This window comes from Hyla sarda, chromosome 4 (assembly GCF_029499605.1).
Source record: "Hyla sarda isolate aHylSar1 chromosome 4, aHylSar1.hap1, whole genome shotgun sequence".
NCBI lineage: Eukaryota > Metazoa > Chordata > Amphibia > Anura > Hylidae > Hyla > Hyla sarda.
Genome location: NC_079192.1, coordinates 189,800,093 through 189,823,872, shown reverse-complemented (window position 1 = coordinate 189,823,872; position 23,780 = coordinate 189,800,093). Strand labels below are relative to the sequence as shown.

Genomic DNA, 23,780 nt, shown 5'->3' with positions numbered 1-23,780 from the left:
AACACAAATATTATGTCCTTCTTGATTATAGCAGAAGCAGAACTAAACTATTTTTTTATTGCCCCTCACACCTACAGTAGGAGTGTGTAGTGATCTCAGCTTATGCTTGGTGCTAATAATAGGTGATCATGATTGGCCTGCATTATGTGCAGTATTAAATGACACTATAACTTCCCTTAATGCAATAGGCCTACAATAAGGTAGACAGCCTACCTATGGGACATACAGGCTGTACTACAAATTGGTTGCAGCCAAGACAACTTGGAAACTTTGGTTAAATAGGATTTATCCTATAAAAGCTTTTGACATCACATTTTACATTGCACACTGTTCAAGATGTAGAAAAGTATGTTGTATGGCAACTGCATATATAACACACACTAGATGTGACCTTCAGATGGAACTCAATAATAGGATTTACAATGCAATAAAGGGATTACATTTTTTCCCAAATATACAATTCCAAGAGCTGGAAATCCCTTTCTAATAAATATGTCAGTGGTACAACATTCCTCAGCATATATATATAGGGAAAGTCCTACCTCATCTTCACTGTAGAGGCAGCAGGAGTAGGGTACAGAGCATCGTTCTCGACTTCGGTTTTCTGATGAACAATTGAAGTATATGTTTTGGGACCAATCTTTATAAGATATTCCTCCACAACAATTAAACTAATGTAGGAAAAAGTAAGGCAAGATTACTAATCTGAAATGATTTAGACAACAGCTATTAAATGGATTGTCTGCACTTTAAACCTTTAGGATAGGGGATAAGATGTCTGATTGCAGGGGTCCTGCCGCTTGGGCCCCCACATTCTACCATGCGGCACCAACCTGTATCGTCTTCCGGAACCGCTGGAGGCCCTTAGACTAATACCATCCCGACCACCGGGACGTAAGATCCTGACATCACGACTCCGCCCCCGTGTGACGTCACACCCGCCCCCTCAATGCAAGTCTACGGGAGGGGGGGGGGGTGAAAGCGGTCACGCCCCCTCCCATAGACTTGCATTGAGGGGGCGGGGTGTGACGTCACACGGGGGCAGAGTCGTGACGTCAGGATCTTACGTCCCAGTGATCGGGATGGTATTAGCCTGAGGGCCTCCAGCGGTTCCGGAAGCCGTTACAGGTGGTTGCCGCATGGTAGAATGCGGGGGTCCCCAGCGGCAGGATGTCCGCGATCAGACATCTTATCCCCTATCCTTTAGATAGGGGATAAAATGTCTAGGGGTGGAGTACCCCTTTAATGCAAGTCTATGGGAGGGGGTGTGGCCCCTGTATAGCCCGTCATTATGCACAGAGCGAGTTTGCTTTGTGCAGCGATGACAGCCGGGTGCCCCAGCCAAGATCGCGGGGGTCCCCAGTAGCGGGACCCTGTTTCTCCAATGGCAGAACTTCAGGAGACCACACTGTACTATATTTCAGTATGATGGACCAGAAACGTTCAGGGGGAATATTACAGATCTAATTTATATGATAAATGTACTTTTCTCTAACACAGTTTATCTTACCTCTCTTTGTCCAAAGTCTATGAGATTTTGTAGGTCCAGATCATCCCTGTAGTGAACAATTGCATTACTGATCACTTCACTGACCTTCCCCCGAGCCTTCAAGAGAATAAGCATATTTACATATTCAGGTAGGACATAATATCATTATGATTAGGACCTGCATGCTACATACAGTCTCTATGCATATTAATAAATCATATGTACATAGACATTACAACCACATGCCACCTAAATAGACCCTTTATGCCACCTAAATAGATGTGACTGCATTGGATCAGACTTTTTTCTAGCACATTCTACAGATATGCCATTGGACTGAGAGGAATGAGGAACTTGAAAGCCAAATCACTGTGGTTCTGTTTTGTAGGCAGAGGGCAGGAGCCAGCAAGGGCATTCCTACCAGTCTGTGGATACACAGTCCATATGCATAATGTTTTGATGCCCTGACACCTTCTTAACACAGCCAGCATTTACTTGTTCATCAATCTGTGCTACATTAGCTTTTCTCTGGGACTGGGTCAGTGGGTCTTGCATTTGCTCCCAACAAGCATCTGTGAAGCTTGGCCATCACTAGCAGACTGTTTTTACTTGACCCGCACTATAACCTGATACACCGGGCTATATAGTGTGGGTGAAAAGGAGACCGATGTGGGGTCTCGGACTGCCAGTCCTGCGCTTTGAGGTGGGTCCACCGGCTAGATTTAAATATTCATAAGCGCCGGTCATGTGAGCGCTCAGTAGGCACGTGTGCTCACGTGACCGGCGCTTATGAATATTTAAATATAGCCAGCGGGCCCACCTCAAAGCTCAAGTCAGTGCTGGAAGAGGGGGGAGAGGAGCGGGGCTCCGGACTGCAGGTAGGTATAGCAGTCCGAGACCCTGCATCGGTCTCCTGTTCACCCGCACTATAACCCGGTGTATCGGGTTATAGTGCGGGTGAACTGGTGACAGTTTTCCTTTAAACCACTTTTGGTAGGTTCGAACCCCTGCTTCATGGCAACACCTCACAAGACCTTCCATTCTGTAGATGATCTGACCCAGTTATCTAGCTATCACAACTTGGCCATTGTCAAAGTCGCTCAGATTTAAACACTTGCCCATCTTTTCTGTTTCCAACATAAAAGCTTGAAGAACTATTTGTTTTCTTGCGGTCTTATATAATTCCCTAGCAAGTTAAGTCCTGTTATCATGCCTGGATTATAGTATGAAGGGCAAGTTTGAAGATGAAGCCTTTCATCCCCTTCCTGGGCCAGTCCAGATTTTTAAGTTGGTCCCAATCAGAAACATGTGCTAAAGCCGATTAATGCCAGGCTTACAAAAGGTGTAACCAAGTTTGCATTGGGACATTTACCTTGTGTGAGTAGCACATTTTTACGGACCGTTTTGTTGGGTGGCTGGTAGTAAGCCACCTCTATAGAGATGGAAGATTTTGTGTAGTTAGCACTGGATAAGCAGGATTTATTTTGTATTTGTTTGTGCATGAAGTTAAAGGGTACATTCACATGGACGGATCCGCAGTGTATTTTACGTTGCAGATCTGCCAACGATGGACCCCTACATTGTGCCTCCATCTGTGCCTGCTCATAGTGGCAATCCGCGATGTGTGCAAGTTTACTGCGCTTGTATGCAACGTCTCTCACATCACAGCGTGTCTGAGCAGGCACAGATGGAGGCACAATGTAGGGGTCATCGTCCGGCCGTGTGAACGTCCCCCAATACTCTATTTGTTTTGTTACTGAAAAATAGGAGAAGTCCTGTTAAAGGGGTATACAGGTGGAAAACAATTTCAACTGGTGCCAGAAAGTTAAAGAGATTTGTAAATTACTTCTATTTAAAAATCTTAATCCTTCAAATACTTATCTGCTCCTGTACACTACAAAGGAAGTTCTTTTCTTTTTGGATTTATTTTCTGCCTGACCACAGTGCTCTCTGCTGACACCTCTGTCCATGTCAGGAACTGTCTGGAGCAGGAGCAAATCCCCATAGCCAGGGCCGGATTAACGTAGGGGCGGATGGAGCTGCCGCTCCAGGCCCCTATATGAAAATAGGCCCAGCGGCCTGCACAGGCGGCCCGCATAGGCCGCCCGGTAAATATGTTAACAGAAAAAGAGGGCCGGCCCTGCTTCTTACTTACGGCCTTGGGTCACCCAGGGCCGTAAGTAAGAAGCAGGGCTGGCCTGCAGGCACTGTATTCTTTTTTTTTTTAAATAGTTAGCCTCTGGCCCTTTAAGGTGAGTGCAGGGGCCGTGGCCGCAATGCCTCTCTGGGAAGAGAGCAGAGGAATGCTCCTCCCCCCACACTCCTCTGTGTGCAGGCTGCAGCCCTATTGGAGCAGGCAGGTGGTTTGCTTCCTGTTCCATTGCTGACTACATCACCCGCCCGCGCCGAAAATGAACAGGAAGACTTCCCCTGCCCACCGCCCCCTATACAACAGGTAATTTTCCGGGAGGAAAAGGTTGAGGGGCAAATTGCTGTTTGGGGGGTCAGTGGGAGTTAAATTGGCAATTTCTTAATGTTTCCTGACTAGGGGGCCTCCAGCAGTTTTAAAACTACAACTCCCAGCATTCCTTTGGCTGTCAGACATGCTGGGAGTTGTAGTTTTGCAACACTTTATCTATCTATCTCATATCTATGCATCTATCTCCTATCTATCTATCTCATATCTATCTCCTATCTATCTATTTATCTCATATCTATCACATATCTATCTATCACATATCTATCTATCTATCTATCTATCTATCTATCTCATATCTATTTATCTCATATCTATCACATATCTATCTATCACATATCTATCTATCTATCACATATCTATCTATCTATCACATATCTATCTATCACATATCTATCTATCTCATATCTATCTATCTATCTATCTTATATCTATCTCTATCTCATATCTATCTATCTCATATCTATTTATCTCATATCTATCACATATCTATCTATCTCATATCTATCTATCTATCTCATCTATCTATCTATCTATCTATCTATATCTAGCTATCTATCTCATATCTATCCATCTATCTCATATCTATCTATCTCATCTATCTATCTATCTCATATCTATCTATCCATCTATCTATCTCATATCTATCTATCCATCTATCTATCTCATATCTATCTATCTATCTATCTATCTCATATCTATCTCATATCTATATCTATCTATCTAATATCTATCTATCTCATATCTATCTTATTTCTATCTTATATCTCAGTGTTTCCTGACCATGGTGCCTCCAGCTGTTGCAAAACTATAACTCCCAGCATGCGTTTGGCTGTCCAGGCATGCTGAAAGTTATAGTTTAGCAACAGCTGGAGGCACCTGGGTTAGGAAACACTGATCTATTTATGTATCTAATATCTATATTATATCTCAGTGTTTCCAAAATTCCAGTGTACCCAATGTACCAGTGATCCAGTGTACCCAGTATACTCTATATATACCAGTGTACCCAATATACCAGTGTACTCTATATATACCAGTGTACCCAATATACCAGTGTACTCTAAATATACCAGTGTACCCAATATACCAGTGTACCCAGTGATCCAGTGTACCCAATATACCAGTGTACTCTATATACCAGTGTACCCAATATACCAGTGTACCCAGTGATCCAGTGAACCCAATATACCAGTGTACCAAATATATTAGTGTACCCAGTGATCCAGTGTACCCAATATACCAGTGTACTCTATATACCAGTGTACCCAATATACCAGTGTACTCTGTATACCAGTGTACCCAGTGATAGAGTGTACCCAGTATACCCAATATACCAGTGTACTCTATATACCAGTGTACCCAATATACTAGTGTACTCTGTATACCAGTGTACCCAATATACCAGTGTACCCAGTGATAGAGTGTACCCAGTATACCCAATATACCGGTGATACAGTGTACCCAGTATACCCAGTGATACAGTGTACCCAGTATAACCAATATACCAGTGTACCCAGTGATACAGTGTACCCAATATACCAGTGTACCCAGTGATACAGTGTACCCAATATACCAGTGTACCCAATATACCAGTGATACAGTGTACCCAATATACCAGTGTACTCTATATACCAGTGTACCCAGTGAACTCTCCCCAGGACACCGGCTGCTCCTCTGCCCCACATAGTGGATAGTCCTGATGGGCAAGGACATATACTGTCACTGGGGTCCGGGTATATACTGTCACTGGGGTCCGGGTATATACTGTCACTGGGGTCCGGGTATATACTGTCACTGGGGTCTGGGTATATACTGTCTATGGGGTTTGGGTATATACTGTCTATGGGGTCCGGGTATATACTGTCATTGGGGTCCGGGTATATACTGTCACTGGGATCCGTTTATATACTGTCACTGGGGTCTGGGTATATACTGTCTATGGGGTTTGGGTATATACTGTCTATGGGCTCCGGGTATATACTGTCACTGGGGTCCGGGTATATACTGTCACTGGGATCCGGGTATATACTGTCACTGGGATCCGGGTATATACTGTCACTGGGGTCCAGGTATATTCCTCTTTCCTTCCTCATTAAACTAAAGGGCTCTTGTTTTTCTTGTCCTGTGTTTTCCAATTTTTTTTTTTTATAGATAATGTGGAAGTTAGTAGGCAGAGGGGGGGCCTTGAGTTGTGTAAGGGGCCCCAACATTTCTGATGGCAGCCCTGGTCTTGTATATAATCACTTATACGGTATACAGACCCTGTGTACAGCTGGTAACTTTTGCTATATGGGCACTGTGTGGGGGAATACTGGTCTGTGTATAGTGGTTTTATTCAGTACAGTATGGCGGTATTATCAAGTTATTGTGTGATGTATATATTTCCTCCTTGTATACTGGTATTCTTGGTCATGGAAAATTCTTACCTATGTTAACTTGTTATATATTTTCTTTTCTTTTGTGTGTAGGTTGGGGCATTAGGAGGCATTTGGGTGGGATAGGGGCGTGGCACAGATGTGGCCATGGGTGGAGCCTCACAGGGGACCCTTGCTTTATTTGGTCCGAGGGCCCTGAGTGTTGTCAGTCGGCCCCTGCCTGGGTGGTCACATGGGCTGGGTAACCTCCTGACCAGCGTAACTCACGTCACGGTATCATAGGACGCTCCTCCCCCCTGTCAGAAAGAGGATGGTATGTGCTGCTTTCCTGCCTGGCCCACGCCCGTCAAAAAATGTTACTGTGTGACAGTGGCTGAGGTCCTGACGGTGGTCATTGTTCTCTGCCTCTGAAGTCCCCCAAAAAGGTACCACCACCAGTCATGAACTGACTTGCCATTCAGGTACATAGAAAAGCTAGGTGACAATTTCTCACCTAGCTTTCCATGCTCCTGAATTGCATGCCTGCTTATAAAAGCTCAGTTGTTATAGGCAGACATGCCATTCAGGAGCATAGAAAACTAAGTGAGAAATTGTCACCTAGCTTTTCTGTGTACCTGAATGGCATGTCTGCTTATTATAGCTCAGCTATTAAAGATAGATTTACCTATAACCTATAGTCATATCTGTCTATTCTATGGTAAGCACATATGCCATTCAGGAGCCCAGAAAAGCTAGGTGACAATTTCTAACCTAGCTTTTTAATTCTCCTGAATGGCCTATCTGCTTATAATAGCTATTATAGACAGATTTGACTAAAGGTTATAGGTAAATCTATATATAATAACTGAGCTATTATAAGCAGATATGCCATTCAGAAGCATGAAAAATCTAGGCGAGAAATTGTCACCCAGCTTTTCTGTGCTCCTTAGTGCCATTTCTGCTTATATTAGTTAAGCTAATATAGACAGATTTGCCTATATTTTATAATAAGTTATCCTTATAGGCTATAAGCTGCAATGGCATTCAGGAGCACGGAAAAGCTAGGTGATAAGTTCTCACCTAGCTTTTTTATGCTCCTGAATGGCATATCTGCTTATAATAGCACAGCTATTATAGACAGATTGACCTAGAAGTTATAGACAGATGTGCTTGACCCCTTCCTGCGAAAAAATTAATAATAACATTTAATTAACCCTTTCCCTAATAAAAGTTGAATCACCTCCCTTTTCTAATAAAAAAATAAATAAATGTTATCAAAAAAAAAAAAAAAAAGTGGTATCGCCGCTTATAATGTTGGCATAATCTGCAAGGTCAATGGCCCAATTTGGGTGTCGTAATCGTATGGACCTACAGAATAAAGCTAAAGGGAGAGACTTATAAAAAACCTGTGTAGAGTAGTGGTGCAGCTGCCCATAGCAACCAATCAGATTGATTCTTTCATTTTTTTTAAAAGGCCTCTGAAAAATGAAAGAAGCGATCTGATTGGTTGCTATGGGCAACTGCACCACTACTCTACACAGGTTTTGATAAATCTCCCCCAATGTTTGCAAAAAGTGCACTGTGTAGAAAGACCCCAAAAATAGCATTTTTTTCCAAGTTTGTCCCACAAATATTTGTTTGTGTGTTTCACTGTAGATTTTGTGGTAAAATAAGTGATGTCATTGCAAAGTATAATTGGTGACGCAAAAAAACAAGCTCTTATATGAGTCTGTAGGTAGAAAAATAAGTTATGTCTAGAGATGAGCGAATCGGAGCTGACGAACCCAAATTCATTACGAATTTCAGAAAATATACGATACGCAACGAATGCGAATATCGCGCAAATCGCTTCATTAAACTCCATTTACTGCGGTGCAGGCTCCAGGGCATCTAAAATGGCGGATCCACATGTCAGTATATGGGGCAAGGAACGCTGGGAAGGCAAGGCGGGATGATCCTGAATCACATGCAGGATGCAGCCTATCAGCAGCCAGTCACCCCTGTGTCACAGCCCTATATAATCAGCAGCCATAATTCTGACTTCTCACTTCATTATAATACACTGCAGAAGGATCATAGGACGCAGAGCCTGTGTGTGTTGCAGCAGAAAAAAACGCAGTCCAGCAGCGTTTAACATCCTTCTGGTCACATCAGATAAAAGAAGCGATCCTGGAAATTTATAATATATATGTGCATAAAACATGTGACAGATGCGCTTTATTTGTGTTAAACAAAATTGCTTTGTGTTGCTTTTTCATTTTATATATTTCGATTAAAAGGCCCATCAAAATCTTCAGCACCAGGCCCATGATCCTCTTAATCCGGCCCTGCCCATAGCAAACCTATCCTACTCTGGACAGTTCCTGATATGGACAGAGAAATCAGCAGAAAGCACTGTGGTCAGACAGAAAATAAAATTCAAAAAGAAAAAAGAACTTCCTGTGAAGCATACAGCTGATAAGTACTGGAAGGATTAAGATTTTCAAACAGAAGTAATTTACAAATCTGTTTAACTTTCTGGCACCAGTTGATTTAAAAAATTTTTATAAATTTTTACCGGAGTACACCCTTTAAAATGTTACTTTCATCCCTCAGTCTCTGACTGCTATTTTGCCACTATTTTACCTGTTCTGTGGAGCCAATCTAGGGCTGAGCGGTATGACCAAATATGTGTATCACAGTATTTCTGTAACTTTAGGGCGGTTCCACGGTATATAACGGTATCCCCCCCCAAAAAAAAATTGTCAGCCCAGCGCTGTGCTGTCCCCATCGGGGTAAATACTCACATATCACCCGCAAGCGCTGCCCTTCTCGTCCTCCTGTTTGTTGCGGGACGCTCAAAATCTATACTGTACGCTGCATCCCTATGCCCGGGCTGCAAAAGGTAAACAAAATTAACTTTTACGCACGTTCCTACATCGGCCTTACGCTCTTTCTGGAGATGGGAACGTAGGAGAGCCGTCAGCCTATCACCGGCCGCAGCGATGTTCCGCCTCGGCCAGTGATAGGCGGAGCCCACTGTCATGTAAGAAGCCAGCCGTCTTCTTACATGACAATGGGCTCAACCTATCACCGGCCGAGGCGGAACATCGCTGCGGTCGGTGATAGGCTGACGGCTATCCGACGTTCCCGTCCCTGAGGCCGGTACCAGACCAACGGGAGGTGAGGTCAAGTTTATTTTGTTTATCTTTTGCAGCCCGGGCATAGGGATACAGCGTACAGTATAGATTTCCAGCGGCCTGCAACAAACAGGAGGGGGTGGGGGTGTCAGAACAGCGCTCGCGGGTCACAAATGATTAGTTCCCCGATGGGGACAGCGCAGCGCTTTGCTGATAACTCATTAATTCCCGAGGGGGAGGGGCCAAACCGGTATTGCGGTATGGGGAAAAATTCATATCGTGCAGCACAATAATTTCAGTATGAACCGGTATACCGCCCAGCCCTAAGCTAATCTGCCACAATAGGCATACAATGCAATATGTCCCCACTAGACCGGAATGTAAAAAAAACAAAAAAACAAACAACAACAACACAAGATGTGTCCATTTTTTAAAAGAGGTCTCTACATTTGTATAAGAAAGCCCAGTCTGTTGCACTTTCCTATAGAGTTTACACACGCATACCACCACAATTGAGGCACAAAGACATTATTTTGGTTTCTATTGGGTAACAGGGGTTTTATAGATACATTAGGCATGTGTGCAAGGATATTATTCTGCATATGTGCTAGGATCTTTTCAGGATCACATATGCATAAAAGCAAAAAAAAAAAAAACATTCAATCTCTATGGGAGCTGCCGGAGATAACGTTCACTATCTCTGTGGATCTTAAAGAGAGTGAATAAAGCAGCGACTCTGATAGGAGTTTTGGGTTCCATTTCTCACATTTTATCCCAGCAGTTGAACCCCCTGACACCCCCCCCTGCAGTCAAACAGTTATCCCCTATCCACTTTTCAAGTTTTGATAACCGCTCTGAATCTATAAATATTCCATAATAACAAGGTTTAGAATTATGACTAGGCTTTACTAGACCTCTTATTTTATTTCATAACACTGAATGGTTACTAATGGTTATTTAACACATTTTTACATATATTTAAGTATTCCATTCATTATCATGTCTGACATTGACTTATGAAGCTTCTTCCTCTTTGAAGATTTTGTCCAAAGATGACATCTAGCCTCTCCTAGCACAGGGCTTTGTATAAATTTGTTTACAGGAGCTTTACAATTAGGGAAAATATTTTGCAGATATATAAATTTTCTCTTGTATACAAAACATCCCATGAAATGTTGCAGAAGGTATTTTAGATACTGTCCATCTGTTCTTTGTAAGTACAGAGAATCTGCTCCACAGCTGGGTTTATAAATGACTACATGAGGCAGGGGCCTAGCTAGAAGCCGAAAATCTAACTTTGGTTTTCACAAAAAAAAAAAAATTGGAGCTGTTGTGCGTGAAAGTCACAAATACATTATCATTTATGGAAAATATTTCTGAACTACCATGGTAGAAGGTTATTCTGTCAGATACTAAAATGTGAATGACAAATACATTTCAAACATAAGGTAATGATACAGAGAATGAAGCCTGTTTGTTAGTTGCTGTCAAACAACGAACCTATCAGGCTCACAGTAGGACACATAAAGCATAGGGAGACAGAAGAGCTTTGATGTCCCTTACAATCACAGCACATGTACAGTGAAGAAAGAAACATTTTACCGTTAAAATATATTTCACACATTTTCTTATCACTGCACTATAAATTTATATATAAAAACATATAAAAAAATTCCAAATAGTTTACAAAAATACATATTTAGTCCTACAACAATTGTAAACAACCCATAGAATAAGGTTACCTTCCTAGGTTTTACCGCACAGAGCGTGAAGAAAACCAAACAGTGGCAAATTTGCCTCTCAAGAAAAATGTCTAATAGTTAGGCAATAACATGCTATCTATCAACCAATATATGGTTAACCCTACATGGCTTAATAATTTGAGATTAATCACAATGCAGGTATTTACCATGTGGACTATACTAGCCTGCTATTCATTTATTAACCTGCTTATTTTCGGCATCATTTAACCCTTTAAGGACTGAGCCCTTTTTCACCTTAAAGGGGTATTCCAGGCCAAAACTTTTTTTTATATATCAACTGGCTCCGGAAAGTTAAACAGATTTGTAAATTACTTCTATTAAAAAATCTTAATCCTTCCAATAGTTATTAGCTTCTGAAGTTGAGTTGCTGTTTTCTGTCTAACTGCTCTCTGATGACTCACGTCCCGGGAGCTGTGCAGTTCCTATGGGGATATTCTCCCATCATGCACAGCTCCCAGGACGTGACATCATCATTGAGCAGAAAACTTCAGAAGCTAACAACTATTGGAAGGATTAAGATTTTTTAATAGAAGTAATTTACAAATCTGTTTAACTTTCTGGAGCCAGTTGATATATATAAGAAAAGGTTTTGCCTGAAATACCCCTTTAAGGATGCAGCCCTTTTTTGCACACCTTTTTTCCACTGTCACTTTAAGCATTAATAACTCTGAGATGCTTTTACCAATTATTCTGATTCAGAGAGAGTTTTTTCGTGACATATTCTACTTTAACACAGTGGTAAATTTTTGTCGTTACTTGCATCCTTTCTTGGTGACAAATCCCAAAATTTCATGAAAATTTAGAAAATTTTGCATTTTTTTTCTAACTTTGAAACTCTTTGCTTGTAAGGAAAATGGATATTCCAAATAAATTATATATTGATTCACATATACAATATGTCTACTTTATATTTGCATCATAAAATTGCCATGTTTTTACTTTTGGAAGACATCAGAGGGCTTCAAAGTTCAGCAGCAATTTTCCAATTTTTCCCAAAATTTTAAAAATCTGAATTTTTCAGGGACCAGTTCAGTTTTGAAGTGGATTTGAGGGGTCTTCATATTAGAAATACCCCATAAATGACCCCATTATAAAAACTGCACCCCTCAAAGTATTCAAAATGACATTCGGAAAGTGTCTTAACCCTTTAGGTGTTTCACAGGAATAGCAGCAAAGTGAAGGAGAAAATTCAAAATCTTAATTTTTTACACTCGCATAGTCTTGTAGACCCAGTTTTTGAAATTTTACAAGGGGTAAAAGGAGAAAAAGCCCCCCAAAATTTGTAACCCAATTTCACTCGAGTAAGGAAATACCTCATAGGTGGATGTCAAGTGCTCTGTGGGTGCACTACAAAACTCAGAAGGGAAGGAGCGACAATTGGATTTTTCTTAAATGGTTTTTGGGGGGCATGTCACATTTGGTGCCAGAAGAGAAAAAAAAAAACCCAACATGGCATACTATTTTGGAAACTACACCCCTCAAGGAACGTAACAAGGGGTCCAGTGAGCCTTACCACCCCACAGGTGTTTGATGACTTTTTGTTAAAGTCGGATGTGTAAATGAATTTATTTATTTATTTAACAAAAATGCTGGTTTTCCACAAAATTTTACATTTTTGCAAGGGGTTATAGGAGAAAATGCCACCCAAATTTGTAACCCCATCTCTTCTGAGTATGGAAATACCCCATGTGTGGACATCAAGTGCACTGATGGGGCACTACAATGCTCAGAAGAGAAGTCACATTTGGCTTTTGGAAAGCAAATTTTGCTGGAAAAAAAAAACAAAACACAACACATGGCATACTATTTTGGAAACTACACCCCTCAAGGAACGTAACAAGGAGTACAATGAGCCTTAATACCCCACAGGTGTTTGACAAATTTCCGCTAAAGTTGGACAGGAAAATGAAAAAATGTTTTCACTAAAATGCTGATGTTACCCCAAATGTTTCATTTTCACAAGGGGTAATTGGAGAAAAAGCCTCCCAAAATGTGTAACCCCATTTCTTCTGAGTATGGAAATACCCCATATGTGGATGTAAATTGCTCTGCGGGCGAACTACAATGCTCAGAAGAGAAGGAGCGCCACTGAGCGTTTGGTGAGAGAATTTGGTTGGAAGAGAAGTCAGGGGCCATGTGCGTTTACAAAGCCCCCCGTGGTGCCAGAACAGTGGAGCCCCCCCACATGTGACCCCATTTTAGAAACTACACCCCTCACAGAATTTAATAAGGGGTACAATGAACATTTACACCTCACTGGCGTTTGACAGATCTTTGGAACAATGGGCTGTGCAAATGAAAAATGTAATTTTTAATTTTCACGGACCATTGTTCCAAAAATCTGTCAGACACCTGTGGGGTGTAAATGCTCACTGTACCCCTAATTACATTATGTGAGGGCTGTAGTTTCCAAAATGGGGTCACATGTGGGGGAGGGGGTCCACTGTTCTGGCACTATGGGGGCTTTGTAAACACACACATGGCCTTCAATTTTGGACACATTCTCTCTCCAAAATCCCAATGGCGCTCCTTCTCTTCTGAGCATTGTAGTTCACCCGCAGAGCACTTTACATCCACATATGGGGTATGCTCTCACTCAGAAGAAATGGGGTTACAAAATGGGCTTTTTTTCCTATTCTCCCTTGTGAAATGAAAAATGTAGGGTAACACCAGCATTTTAGTGAAATTATTATTTTTTCTTCTCATTTTCACATCCAACTTTAACAGAAATTTGTCAAACACCTGTGGGGTGTTAAGGCTCACTATACCCCTTGTTACGTTCCGTGAGGGGTGTAGTTTCCAAAATGTGGTCACATCTGGGTATTTATTGTTTTGCGTTTATGTCAGAACCGCTGTAAAATCAGCCACCCCTGTGCAAGTCACCAATTTAGACCTCAAATGTACATAGTGCGCTCTCACTCCTGAGCCTTGTTGTGCGTCCGCAGAACATTTTACGTCCACATATGGGGTATTTCCATATTCAGGAGAAATTGCATTAAAATTTTTGAGGGTCTTTTTTTTTCCTTTCACCGCTTGTGAAAATTAAAAGTATGGGGCAACACTAGCATGTTAGTGTAAAAAAATGTTTTTTTTTTTTTTTTTTTTTACACTAACATACTGGTGTAGACCCCAACTTTACCTTTTCATAAGGGGTAAAAGGAGAAAAAGCCCCCCAAAATTTGTAACGCAATTTCTCCCGAGTATGGAGATACCCCATATGTGGCCCTAAACTGTTTCCTTGGAATACGACAGGGCTCCAAAGCGAGAGAGCGCCATGCGCATTTGAGGCCTAAATTGGGGATTTGAATCCACCACAAAAATAACCTACGGCAGTGTTTCCCAAACAGGGTGTCTCCAGCTGTTGCAAAACTCCCAGCATGCCTGGACAGTCAGTGGCTGTCCGGCAATACTGGGAGTTGTTGCTTGTCAACAGCTGGAGGCTCTGTTTTGGAAACAGTGCCGTACAAGCCTTTTTTTTTTTATAGGGGGGGGGCTGTGTAGGGGTATGTGTATATGTAGTGCTTTACTTTTTATTTTGTGTAGGTGTAGTGTAGTGTTTTTAGGGTAAATTCACACAGTTGGGTTTACAGTGAGTTTGAGATGGGAGTTTGAGCTGCGGCTGAAAATTTGCCGCATCTCAAACTTGCAGCAGAAAACTTTCTGTAAACCCACCCGTGTTAATGTACCCTGTACATTCACATGCAGTGGGGGCAAACCTCCAGCTGTTGCAAAACTACAACTCCCAGCATGCACTGACAGACCATACATGCTGGGAGTTGTAGTTCTGCAACAGCTGGAGGCACATTGGTTGCGAAACACTGAGCGTTTGTTACTTAACTCAGTGTTTCGCAACCAGTGTGCCTCCTGCTGTTGCAAAACTACAACTCCCAGCATGTACAGTCTCTCAGTGCATGCTGGGAGTTGTATTTTTTCAACAGCTGGAGGCACACTGGTTGCGAAACACTGAGTTAGGTAACAAACTCGGTTTCACAACCAATGTGTCTCCAGCTGTTGCAAAGCTGCAACAATCTGCAGGCATTGACAGTGGAAGGGCATGCTGAGAGTTGTAGTTTTGCAACAGCTGGAGGCACACTGCTACAACTCCCAGCATGCCCTTCGGTAGTTTGTGCATGCTGGGAGTTGTAGTTATGCAACAGCTGAATGCACACTTTTTCATAGAAAAAATGTGCCTCCAGCTGTTGCATAACTACAACCCCCAGCATGCACAGACTACCAAAGGGCATGCTGGGAGTTGTAGTTGGAACTCCAGCTGTTGCAAAACGACAACTCCCAGCATGCCCTTTGGCTTTGCATGCTGCGAGTTGTTGCTAAGCAACAGTAGGAGGTCAACAGGCCTCACCTCCTGCTGTAACCTGCCGCCGGGACCGCCGCTGTATCCTGCCGCCGGGACCAATCCTGCTTCTTCAGTCGCCACCACCACACACCAGGGGACCCCCGTCGGACCAGGGCAAGGTAGGAGACCCCCGCTGGCGCCGATCTCCGCTCCGATCGCCGTCCCCAGCAGGTCTGTGATTGGTCGGTCGTTCCGACCAATCAATCACGTGATCGTGAGGCGGCACCCATGCCACCTCACTCCTGCTGGGTAAGGGTCAATGGGGCTGTCTCGGACAGCCCCATTCACCCTTTTTTCCGGGTCACCTGAGACCCGATTGAGCCGGAATAGCGACAAATCATTGGTCTGAATTGACCAGCAATTTGCCGCGCTCGCCGACATGGTGGGGTCTCAGGACCACCCTGAGCGATATGCCGGGATGGCTGCTGATAGATATCAGCAGTCATCCCGTTCCGATCACCGCGTCCAGAGACGCGGTGATCAAGGAAAGCTGCACCGTAAATGTACAGCACTGTGCGCTAAGAGCTTCTAAGCAGCGCCGTACATTTATGGCGCTCGTTCTTAAGGAGTTTAAGGGGTACTACGGTGGAAAACTTTTTTTTTTTTTTTTTTTTTTTTTTTAAATCAACTGGTGCCAGAAAGGTTAAACCGATTTGTAAATCACTTCTATTAAAAAATCTTAATCCTTCCAGTACTTATTAGCTGCTGAGTACTACAGTGGAAATTCTTTTCTTTTTGGAACACAGTGCTCTCTGCTGACATCACGAGCACAGTGCTCTTTGCTGACATCTCTGTCCATTTTAGGAACTGTCCAGAGTAGGAGAAAATCCCCATAGCAAACATATGCTGTTTTGGACAGTTCCTAAAATGGACAGAGGAATTATCAGAGAGCACTGTGCTTGTGATGTCAGCAGAGAGCTCTGTGTTCCAAAAAGAAAATAATTTCCTCTGTAGTATTCAACAGATTTTTTAATAGAAGTAATTTACAAATCTGTTTAATTTACTGGCATCAGTTGATTTATAAAAAAAAAGTTTTCCACTGGAGTACCCCTTTAAGATATTTCAAGTTCTGAGATATGTCTAAGCCTTACCATGGCATTGTCAAAAAAAAACGAACAAACCTGTAATATGAAATAAGGAACAAGATAAAGTTTCCCATTTATTTTTATGGTAGACAATGTAGCCACAAGAACCAGGAGTTACCTTGGCATGCTCTGTCCTAACCATCTATGTAATGCACCAGCTGGAATAAAATGTGGTACCACAGTGTGTTTATGATAATAAGATGGTGCTGAATAATCCTGTTTTTGATCACAATAAAAGGACTAATTTTGCTCTTATGGTGTGCCACAGAGAATTTATTTATGTTGTGTAGATCTTAACCCCTTAAAGGGTACCCTTCATCAAAAAAACTTTTGATATATTATAGATTAATGTATGCAGAATAACTTTCCAATAGCATGTTATTAAAAAAAATATGCTTCTTTCTATTTAATTTTCCACTTTGAAAAAAATGACCACTAGGGGTCTCCCTACCAGTCCTTTTTTTATAGATTTCAGACTCGTGCAGAAGTCCTAAATCTCAGACTGCAGCCGGAACACAGACAAACTCAGCACTGCTCACTGCCAGTGTTGAGCTTGTCTGTGTCCCGGCTGCAGTCTGAGATTTAGGACTCCAGCATGAGTCTGAAATCTATAATGAAGGACTGTTAGGGAGACCCCTAGTGGTCATTTTTTCAAAGTGGAAAATTAAATAGAAAGAAGCATATAGTGTGAAAGCAGCCTTAGGCATCCTTTGTTATCTTCCAGCTTATTAGATAAAAAAAGGAGATTTTTTTGTATTCACCGTAAAATCTCTCTCTCGTAGCCTTCATTGGGGGGACACCTAACTGATGGGTATATGCTCCTGCCACTAGGAGGCGCTGACACTAGAAAAAAAGAAAAGTTGGCTCCTCCCTGGCAGGATATACTCGCCCACCTGCAGTGAGGCAACCAGTTTAGTCACAAAGCAGTAGGAGAAGCCCAGGAGGAAGTATGTCTGAAGGACCCTAGAAAGGAATCCTGGAGAACCCAAGAAAACAGGAAAAAGAAGAAGAAATGGGTAGGTGCGGTGTCACCCAATGAAGGCTACGAGAAAGATTTTACGGTGAGTACAAAAAAAAATCTCCTTTTCTCGGTCGCTCTTCATTGGGGGACACTTAACTGATGGGACGTGCCAAAGCAGTCCCCTAGGGTGGGAAAAAAAACAACCATCAGCAAGAAGGAGACAGTCCCAAGAATGAACTCACATGTCCGCAAGGCCTGCGGACGAGCCCCCAGGTCAAAGACACACTGGGCCCAGAAAAAGAGCTCCCGGAAAAACTCCCATTCAAGGAGATGGACCACGACCCAAGGAAGGGTCCGTCCTCTGTAGAGACCCAAGGCACCTGGGTCATATAGAGAGACAAGAAAACCTAGGAAATAAAAGGGAAACCGATGTCCGCGAAAAAACTCCACTGGCGAAAAAACGGCCATAAGATGTGATGGAGTGCAGAACAGAAATACTGCCCGGCGAATGGAATAGCGGAGGAATCGGGGGCCGGGCTGCTACAAATGACCAAGACCTGAAACATCACCAAGGAATCGGAAAGCCGCCTGAAAAAAAGGCACACCGCAGCCGCGCAGGACAGGCCCCATAAGGGGACCAACAGTGATAGACCAGAATGGACCGGGTAGACCTTGGCAGCCCTAAGGGACATCCCGTCAGAAGGGAAAAGGAGGGAGAACCGATGAGAACCCAGCTGGGCCCCAAGGGTCTGGGCATAGGACGGGTCACTCCAGATAACCGCAGCGTAAACGCAGTACGCCTGACACATACAAAAGGATAAGAAGGACACACACCTTCCAGGGAGAGCACTAGGCTGTGAAAGTGAACAGAAAGCACACAAGCCGAGACAGTAAAAAGCACTGTTGAACGTACCTCAGCAAAAAAAAAATATATATATATATATATAGTCCCTCCAGGAGGAAAAAAAAAAAGGGAGGTCGAGACGGCAACTCAATGACGGACCGACGACAAGCACCCTGATCCCCGCACCCCTTGTAGAAAGGGGATTGGCAAGCGTGTTAGGCGCAGAAGGAGCAGGGAATGCAATAAGTGGGTGGAGGAAAACCCCCAGGCTCCAGCGGCAACCCTTGCCGCGTGGAGGAGCCACCTTGTGTCCCAAGAGGGACCGGAACCCTGTACACTGAAGCTGGGCAACAAAATCAAGACATGTTGAGAGCCATGCCGGACAGTGACCGATAGGCACCTGAGTCACCCCGGACAGGGACCCCAGAAGGGAACACCCGGAAGAACAGGGAGGGGCTGAACAGACAGGCGCCCCGACAGGCCCCAAGTCATAACAGAGGTGCGGGAACGATCACCGGAAACCCCTGGGCGCACCCCACCGAGCCAAGGGAAGGAGGGGTCTGCCTCAACGAGCGGTCCTAGCATATGTAGGAACACAGACACGGAGAGCCCACGGAAACAGTGGCGTACCAAGACTGTAGACCCTAAAGAACCGCATACCTCCAAGGGAGCAGCGGAAAGGGAGGAATGCCCCCAGCAGACCCACAGTGCAAGGCAAGAAGGAGAAATGAGCGATGCTGCTGTTGCTGCAAAAGGAAGAAAAAGACCTAAGGACCCACATGCACACACTCTGAAGAACTGCACCCGGAAGAGAGACACCGGACTACAGCTGCCGTAGCAGCCGAATGGGGGAGGTGACCAGGTAAATTAGGACACCAAGCAGACACCGTCTGGCTCTGTGGGAAGGAGACCGTGGCCACGTCGAGTCCAGCACACGGAAACACACAATGGAAAGAGATACCAGCCTGTAGACAGAGTAGCAGGCATGCAGAAAGGCATTGGTGAACTACCACCCACGGGGTGACATCACAGGGGGAAGGGTCAGTAAAGACAATACAGGTGACAGCTAGTCTGGGAGATAATCCAACAAAGGTAATACAGGTGACGGGTAGTCTGTGAGATAATCCAATAAAGGTAATTAGCTCTCCCTATACAGTGCCTTGAGTGCCAAAGGTGTATTGTGCACAGAAAGTGTATGAAAACAGTAAATAAAAGTATTTTAACTCTGAGCTTTAGGTCATTGGACAACATAAACTGAGGGGTACAAATAGTGGTGTCCTAAAGTCCATCCAGGTAGATAGGGTGACTCTAGGATCCGTCACAATGGTCATACCACATTAACAAAGTCACTCCTAGAAAGAAATGTTACAGAATACAGGGATATTTAATAATGTATTTCTGGATGCAGCAGATGAATATGGAAAAAGACCACCTCTGAACTTGAAGAAAAAACTGAAAGTACACACCTGCAGTGCAAAATAGTCGACAGAACTACTGTATTTTGCTTGAGTTACAAAAAGTTAGTTTACCAAGGAGACATTAAGGTGTAAAAACAAAAGTACTTGACAATTTATTTATTATACATTTTTTTTATGTTTTGGCTATAACAGAATGTTTTTGCTTCTGCTGTGCCCGGGCTGCAAAAACAAAAAAAAAAAAAAACTTTAACTCCCCTTCCTACGTTCCTGGTCTGCTTCCTGTGCTCAGTGACTCCTACTGCGCTCAGCGTATCGCCGGCAGCAGCGATGTCCCACCACGGCCGGTCATGTAAGGAGCCCGGGCAGCAGGGAGAAGACTGGTCCAGGCTCCTTAGAAGAAGATAAGCACTGGAGGACCGGGACGCCGGTATCAGGGGAACGTAGGAAGGTGAGTTACAGTTAGTTTTTGTTTTTGCAGCCTTGGCACAGGGGAAATGAAAAAAGTTGCACACAGTTCTCCTTTAACCCCTTAAGGACACAGCCCATTTTGACCTTAAGGACACATCCAATTTAATTTTTGCGTTTTCGTTTTTTCCTCCTCCCCTAAAAATCCATAACTTTTATATTTCCATTCACAGACCCATATCAGGGCTTGTTTTTTGCGTGACCAGTTGTACTTTGTAATTACATAACTTCTTTTACCCTAAAATGTATGGTAAACCCAAAAGTTATTTTAAATTTAAACAAAAATCATAAATTTGCAAATTTGGGGGGGGTTTTCGTTTTCTCGCTGTACACTTTACGGTAAAAATGTCATGTTTTCTTTAATCTCTGGGTCAGTGTGATTAAAGTGGTAGCCATGGTTACATACATTTCTATTATTGTACTGCTTTTAAAAAATCTAACTTTTTTTTTACAAAATCAGTACGTTTAAAATTGCCCTATTTTGACCACCTCTAACTTTCAGATTTTTCCGTTTTCAGGGATGTGTGAGGGCTAATTTTTGGCGCCATGATCTGTAGTTTGTTTAGCTTATATGAAACTATTTGATCGCTTTTTATTAAAAAAATAAAAATTTGCAGTTTGATGTGACAAAAAAGCTGAAATTATTGACTTTTTTTTAAAAAATTTACGCCGTTCGCCGTAGGGGATCATTAACATTATAATATTAAAGTTTGGACATTTACGCACACGACGATACAAAAAAGCAATAAATAATAAACATATTTGGTATTAATATGGGGAAAAGGGGTGATTTAAAACTTTATTAGGGAGGGGCTTTTTCAAATTTTTTAAACTTTTTTTTTTTTTACTTTATTTTTTACATTTGTTTTAAACTTTTTTACTCCCCATAGGGGACTATTTATCACAATCATTAGATTGCTAATACTGTTCAATGCTATGCATAGGGTATAGCACTGATCAGTATTATCTGCGATAATACAGTGGAAATGCATGCACTATTTCTTCCGTTCATTCTCCCGTCGCAAAATAACGTCCGTTATTAATAACGGACTATAACGGATTAAAATGGATAATGTAAGAATCCCATAGACTATAATGGGATTTTCTAACGGCCCTTTAATGGCCGATTTGCAGGGTTTTCATGGCGGAACATCAGACGGATCTTTAAAACGGATGAATTTTATAGTGTGAAAGCAGCCTTAAAGAATAATGTTAAGAAGCATGATGATGAAGAAGCTACTGTCACTTGGTGAACCTCTGCTTTTATTTTCCGAATTTATATGGACAGGATTTGAGTGGCTGAGCAGGCAGTTCATGAGGGGATGATGCATCACAGGTATCTGGGACCATAAGCCATTGGAATGGCAGTGACCACGGCAAGTGGGGATGCTTTCTTTTTCAATTTTATAGTGCCCTGACTTAGTTTTATTTTTTTCTGGGGCTGTTATACCCTTTTAAAAAGGAGATGATGTACACGTGTCTGCACAAGTATCAATACGCATTGAGAAGGCCAGCAAAGAAACCTGTGTGTCCACCATGGAACACTGCAGGAGGTGAGCATGGACATCAATATAACAGAACTAATAACAGGAACACACTATTTAATTAATTTTCATATATACTGTGGAAATACACACAATGGGGGAGATTTATTAAAATCGGTGTAGAGGAAAAGTGGTGCAGTTGCCCCTAGCAACAAAATAGCTTCTTTCATTTTCAGAGGCCTTTTTAAAAATGAAATAAGCAATCTAATTGGTTGCTATGGGCAACTGCACCACTCTTCCTCTACACATGTTTTGATAAATCTCCCCAAATGTTTCTCATAAGATGACCCCTTTAGAGGGCTTTTACAGGACTATTTAGAACATTTACCGATACTGTCAATTAGAGATGAGCGAAGTTACAGTGATTCGATTCTTCACAAACTTCTCGGCTCAGCGTTTGCTGACTTTAGCCTGCATAAATGAGTTCAGCTTTCAGGTGCTTCGGTGGCTGGAGACTCTCTCCTAGGACTGTATCCACCTTTTCCAGCCCACCGAAGCACCTGAAAGCGAAACTAATTTATGCAGGCTAAAGTCAGCAACTGCCGAGCCGAGAAGTTTGTGACGAATCCAATCACTGTAACTTCGCTCATCTCTACTGTCAATACCGCTGTTGGTGCTATTTCAGACACGGTGCTGTATTTTTAGATAAATGTATTAAGTCGATGCAAGCTCTTTGCTAAATTAGTCCTGTCATGCACTATACTTCGTCAGCAGTCGCGGACCCGCCGGTAATTGCAGACATCAGTGATCGTGATGATGTCTGCCATTAATCACGGCATCTATGGCACTTAAAATGGCTGATTTAATCGCCCCCGACACTGCCGCAGGGATCAGATCGGCCAAGATGGCGGACGGAGGTCCCCTCACCTGCCTCCGTCCGTCTCCCGGAGTCTTCTGCACTGATCTGCTTTCCAGCAGACCAGAGCAGAAGATAGCCAAAAATACTAATCAGTGCTATGCCCTATGCATAGCACTGAACAGTATTAGCAATCTAATGATTGCTATAAATAGTCCCCAATAGAGACTAAAAAAGCGGAAAATAAATGTAAAAAAAAAGTTTTAAATCACCCCTTTTCCCCATATTAATACACAAAATCATAAAAAAAAGAAATAATAAACATATTTGGTATCGTCGTGTGCGTAAATGTCCAAAATATCAAAATATTATGTTAATGATCCCCTACGGCGAATGTCGTAAACGTAAAAAAAAAAGTCCACATATGCGCAAATGTGGTACTAAAGCTACATATCATGGCGCAAAAAATGAGTCCTCCCACATCCTTGAATACGGAAAAATAAGAAAGTTAGAGGTGGTCAAAATAGGGCAATTTTAAATGTACTGATTTTGTAAAAAAAAAAAGTGAGATTTTTTCAAAGCAGTATAATAATAGAAATGTATTTAACCATGGGTATCATTTTCATCGCATTGACCCAGAGAATAAAGAAAACATGACATTTTTACCATAAAGTGTACAGCATGAAAATGAACCCCCCACCATTGGTTTGGGTTTACCATACATTTTAGTGTAAAATGATTGATGTCATTACAAAGTGCAACTGATCACGCAAAAAACCAAGCCCTCATATGGGTCAGTGAATGGAAATATAAAAGTTATGGATTTTAGAAGACGAGGAGGAAAAAAGAAAACGCAAAAATAAAATTGTCTGTGTCCTTAAAGTGTACCCGTCAGATCCAACAAAAATTTATTTTTTATTAATATATCACTCAGTACCTAATCCTGACCATGTACATCTAATTTTTGTGTGTCTAGCATCTTTATTTTTTTATTACACTTTTAATTTAGCTCACTAGAATTCCTCTCAAAGGGAGGGGGCGTGGCCTCACTGTGCAGGTCTCTGCCCCCTCCCTCAGTATGCTGTCTGCTCACATCTCCACTAGCATTA

The 23,780-nt window shown here is 42.5% G+C and overlaps 1 protein-coding gene across 1 annotated transcript in view; it reads right to left on the bottom strand.

Moving 5' to 3' along the window:
- Positions 1-23,780, bottom strand: part of TSPAN33 (tetraspanin 33) — a 71,876-nt gene that overhangs the window by 6,494 nt on the left and 41,602 nt on the right. Inside the window, exons 5-6 of the mRNA XM_056573128.1 lie at positions 1,511-1,606; positions 543-671 (exon numbers count right to left, since the gene is read on the bottom strand). Coding sequence (XP_056429103.1) covers positions 543-671; positions 1,511-1,606 — 225 coding nt within the window. The remainder of the gene's footprint in view (positions 1-542; positions 672-1,510; positions 1,607-23,780) is intronic.